The sequence below is a fragment of the Sinocyclocheilus anshuiensis genome, unplaced genomic scaffold, assembly GCF_001515605.1.
Source record: "Sinocyclocheilus anshuiensis isolate Anshui unplaced genomic scaffold, SAMN03320099.WGS_v1.1 scaffold274, whole genome shotgun sequence".
Taxonomy (NCBI): Eukaryota; Metazoa; Chordata; class Actinopteri; order Cypriniformes; family Cyprinidae; genus Sinocyclocheilus; species Sinocyclocheilus anshuiensis.
Genome location: NW_015547698.1, coordinates 1,931,406 through 1,935,948, shown reverse-complemented (window position 1 = coordinate 1,935,948; position 4,543 = coordinate 1,931,406). Strand labels below are relative to the sequence as shown.

At 47.2% G+C, this 4,543-nt stretch overlaps 1 protein-coding gene across 1 annotated transcript in view; it reads left to right on the top strand.

Moving 5' to 3' along the window:
• The first annotated feature begins 1,266 nt into the window (after positions 1-1,266).
• The window catches only part of LOC107703728 (delta-like protein A), a 4,777-nt gene continuing 1,500 nt past the window's right edge, over positions 1,267-4,543 (top strand). Inside the window, exons 1-9 of the mRNA XM_016506451.1 lie at positions 1,267-1,320; positions 1,415-1,714; positions 1,809-1,869; positions 1,949-2,206; positions 2,988-3,048; positions 3,141-3,271; positions 3,519-3,688; positions 3,800-4,016; positions 4,105-4,535. Coding sequence (XP_016361937.1) covers positions 1,267-1,320; positions 1,415-1,714; positions 1,809-1,869; positions 1,949-2,206; positions 2,988-3,048; positions 3,141-3,271; positions 3,519-3,688; positions 3,800-4,016; positions 4,105-4,535 — 1,683 coding nt within the window. The remainder of the gene's footprint in view (positions 1,321-1,414; positions 1,715-1,808; positions 1,870-1,948; positions 2,207-2,987; positions 3,049-3,140; positions 3,272-3,518; positions 3,689-3,799; positions 4,017-4,104; positions 4,536-4,543) is intronic.

The window sequence follows — 4,543 nt, the reverse complement described above, 5'->3', positions numbered from 1 at the left end:
AAAACAAACATATATTTATTTAAATGGGCAGCTGAGAATGGAACGATAAGGAGGCGATTTGCTTGTTTTTGTGGGGCTCCGTGGATCGCCCGATTATGAGAACGGTAGCGCAGGTGCTGCCTGAATTACCATACAGCTGAGAGCAAACTTATTCGGCCTGCACACAATAGCGGAGCGCCCCGGGGATGGCCACGCGAGCAACACACACACACACACACACACACACGCACGCACTCACACTCACACAAACACACACACACACACACAGCGGAAAAAGGAAAGCAAGTGGAGAATTTGGCCTCCATACAAATTATGCGTATTTTTTTGTGAGTTTGCCTGACGCGCACACAGTAGCCCGAGGAATGTTTTTAGACACAAATCAGGACTCAGGAGACTCCCTGAAGCAGGAAAGGCAAAGGGAAGTAGACATTTGTTGAAAACTTTTTGAGGATTTTATTCCTCAAATGTGCTGGAAGTTAACTTTTAGATTAGTTTAAATATGCCAAATACGCACGCGTTTTATAACTCCCTGAGCGAATAAACGAACACAAAAGAACACAAAACTATCAGGTATTTTCGTGTCGCATCGTACATATATTCTAATGCAAATAATATATCTATAATAAATAATCTAACGTCTAAAACTTCAAGTTGTAAATTACCGTCACTTTTACGCACACACAGCAGCGCTGATGTGTTTAGGAGAGGTTGGTTGGTAGGGGCTGGGTGCAAGGGAGCCGCATTGTAAAGCGTGGGACAGATTGGGGGTAGTGGTTCATTAGCATATTATTACCCCGGCATGTGGCACCCCGTATAAAACTGGCGGCAGGCGGCCTCGCTCCAGATACAAACGCACAGTGTCCGCGGGAGAAGGACGTGAGGAGGGATGTTGGACCAGTGACAAACCCTGGTTTATAATCAGACCAAGAAGGAACTAAACGAATACACACGAGCATATTTTCAACTTTTCTTCTCCGACTTCTGAGGATTATATCACTCCGACGGAATTCAACAAGTCCTTAATCTGGGACTTTTCAGTTTGTTTGGACACTTTTTCGGGGAAGAACTGGGGTTCTGTTGCTTTGTGCGCATTTGACATGAAAGGGAACTGTGTTCACGCTCAGTCTCTTTTGAAAGCAAGCCTCTTCCAATGAATCAGTCGGCGAAAAGAAAAGGCTTTTAATACGAGGGATCCCCTGACTGATCTGGGAGCAGCCAAGTTGCTCAAAGACTTTCAACAACCTATTTATTTATTAGTTATTCATCATGGGACGCTACTTACTGTTGCTCTTCTCCATCCTGTACATGCTGCTCTGCCAGGTAAGACTGACTTCTCACTCTTGTCTGAATCTAAAGCAATGTGTTTACTGCTATCACATTTAGATCTAATATTCAAACCTTGATTCTTCTCCAGGCGTCTTCCTCAGGCGTCTTCGAGCTGAAGTTGCAAGAGTTTTTGAACAAGAAGGGTGTGCAAGGCAACAAGAACTGCTGCAAAGGTGGACTGACCACACCTTACCAGCAGTGCGAGTGCAAGACTTTTTTCCGCATCTGCTTAAAACATTATCAGCCCAATGCATCTCCAGAGCCGCCCTGCACCTACGGAGGCACCGTCACCCCTGTGCTGGGCTCCAACTCTTTCCAAGTGCCAGATACCTTACCTGATGGCTCTTTCACCAATCCCATCAGGATGAATTTTGGTTTCACGTGGCCGGTGAGTACTGGTGCATTGACTGACTTTGAGAAGTAATTCAGGAGTAATGCTCAGCTCATTTTCTGATGGATGAATCTGTTTTTTGCTATTGCAGGGAACCTTTTCTCTTATCATCGAAGCAGTGCATGCTGATTCCAAAGAGGATCTGACAACAGGTATGTGGTCTCATAACAGAAAAAGAATGTTAATATGAGTATTTTTGAACACCATGACTGAAAATCGTTTTCTATGCAGAAAACCCAGAGCGCATCATCAGTACCATGACCACACAGCGGCACTTGACTGTGGGCGAGGACTGGTCTCAGGACCTGCACAGCGTAGGTCGAACCGAGCTCAAGTACTCCTACCGCTTTGTGTGTGATGAGCACTACTACGGCGAGGGATGCTCTGTGTTCTGCCGGCCTAGAGATGATGCATTCGGTCATTTCACTTGTGGAGAACGTGGCGAAATCATCTGCGACGCCGGGTGGAAGGGCCAGTACTGCACAGAACGTGAGTAAAAATATTGTGTATTAATATAGTAAACATTGCATAAAATCCCATCACATGCTGTAAATGTAATGGTGTTTGTTTGAAAAAGTAGACCCAGATTTGAAAACACTGCATGCAACTTATTTAGAAAAGAGAGGGAGAAAAAGCAAGGGGAAAAACAACAGTTAACGGTTACGAACAACTTGTAACTAAAACCCCCGCCCCCCACACTCACACTCCCCCTTACAACCCACTTTCACAACACACCACTTGATTTATTCCAGTCGGGAGGAGGAAAGTTTTTAGGAATAATCTCACGCGTGCCATAAATTTACATGCTGGCGTCCGATTGGTTGGTCCCAGAGTGGGCCGGCTGCTGATTGGCTGGTGTAGGGGAGGTATTGTTTGAAGTGGGCAGCTGCCGGGAGTGCGCAGACAATGGAGCAGCTGTCACCCGCTGGCTGCGCATACACCAGCTGTCCACTCTTATCTTCCCTACCCGGAGACATTGAGAGCACAGGAGGGAGAAAAAAAGTTTTGACCCACAGTGAAGAGAGGGAGGAAAGAAGGGTCCCCTTGTTTGTGAGCACCCTATTGTTGTCATGTGTTAAGAAGAAATTCTTCAGTGGTGATTAGGAGATTTGAGCATTTTTTAGCAAGAGAGAACGCTAATAGGTTTAAGTGACCCCACCTCCCTCTTCATCTGACATAAAATGTCCTAGTTAGGATTTATGGAAAACAAAGTTAAAATAAGAAAATGTGCCTCCATGATCCTAATGCAGGTGTTTTGTCCTCCTTACAGCAATTTGCCTCCCGGGATGCGACGAGGAACATGGCTTCTGTGAGAAACCTGGAGAGTGCAAGTATGTTTATTTCATTGTTTATGTCATTAGCTATAGAAATCACCTCAAGGATCGATTTTCTAATTGGTCGATTTGTTTATTTTGTGCATCAGGTGCAGAGTAGGCTTTAAAGGCCGCTACTGTGATGAGTGCATACGTTACCCAGGATGCCTTCATGGAACCTGCCAGCAACCATGGCAATGCAACTGCCAGGAAGGCTGGGGTGGCCTCTTCTGCAACCAAGGTAAGAAAGCGAGCAGAGCGAAAGAGACACAAAAGATCAAAGAAAAGCATTTAGAATGGCCTTGAAAGACTAAGTGACACAAGGATGTTTGGTAGAGAGAAGAGACGCTGGCTGAAAGAGAGATATGAAATAGACATTCAAGTACACAAGAGCGAGCAGCAGCTGTCCAGCTGCAGTCCAGCCATGTGTCGCTGCTTTGGGTCGGATTAATCCACACGTGCTCAACATATGTCCGCCTCTGTTACAGATCTGAACTACTGCACACATCATAAGCCCTGCCTGAATGGAGCCACTTGTAGTAACACCGGTCAGGGCAGCTACACCTGTTCCTGTCGGCCAGGATTCACGGGAGCCAGCTGTGAGATCAAGGTCAATGAATGCACAGGAAACCCCTGCCGCAATGGAGGAAGCTGCACTGTGAGTGTAAATGTTTGCCAACATGTAAATTAGACTTGTCCACTATGTACAAACCAATGCTTTTGCATTAAAACACTCGTGCTAAGCATCGCGTTCCTTTTGCGTTTACAGGATATGGAGAACACCTACAGCTGTACCTGTCCACTTGGCTTCTATGGCAACAACTGCGAGCTTAGTGGCATGAAGTGTGCAGATGGGCCGTGCTTTAACGGTGGACGCTGTGCAGACAACCCCGACGGTGGTTACTTCTGCCAGTGTCCCACAGGATACGCAGGGTTCAACTGCGAGAAGAAGATCGACCATTGCTCCTCCAGTCCATGCTCTAATGGTATGATGCACTTTTGGATTTGCACTTCATGAATCTTTGTGATCAAAAGTGCTCCAGAATCTCATTCTCTTCCCTTTTTGATCCTCAGGTGCACGCTGCGTCGACCTGGTGAACTCATACCTGTGCCAGTGTCCCGAAGGGTTCACAGGTATTAACTGTGATCGTGCCGGGGACGAGTGCTCACTGTATCCTTGCCAAAATGGCGGGACATGTCAGGAAGGGGCCAATGGTTACATCTGCACGTGCCCACCTGGATACACCGGACGAAACTGCAGCTCACCTGTGAGCCGCTGCCAACACAACCCCTGCCATAATGGCGCCACCTGCCACGAGAGGAACAACCGCTACGTGTGCGCTTGCATTCCGGGATACGGAGGACGCAACTGCCAGTTCTTGCTTCCGGACAGAGCGTCCCAAATTGGCAGCGACGTTCCCTGGACTGCTGTGGGATCGGGAGTCCTGCTGGTACTGTTGTTGGTAGTCGCATTCGCCGTGGTGGTGGTTTGTGTTCGCTCGAAGGTTCAGCA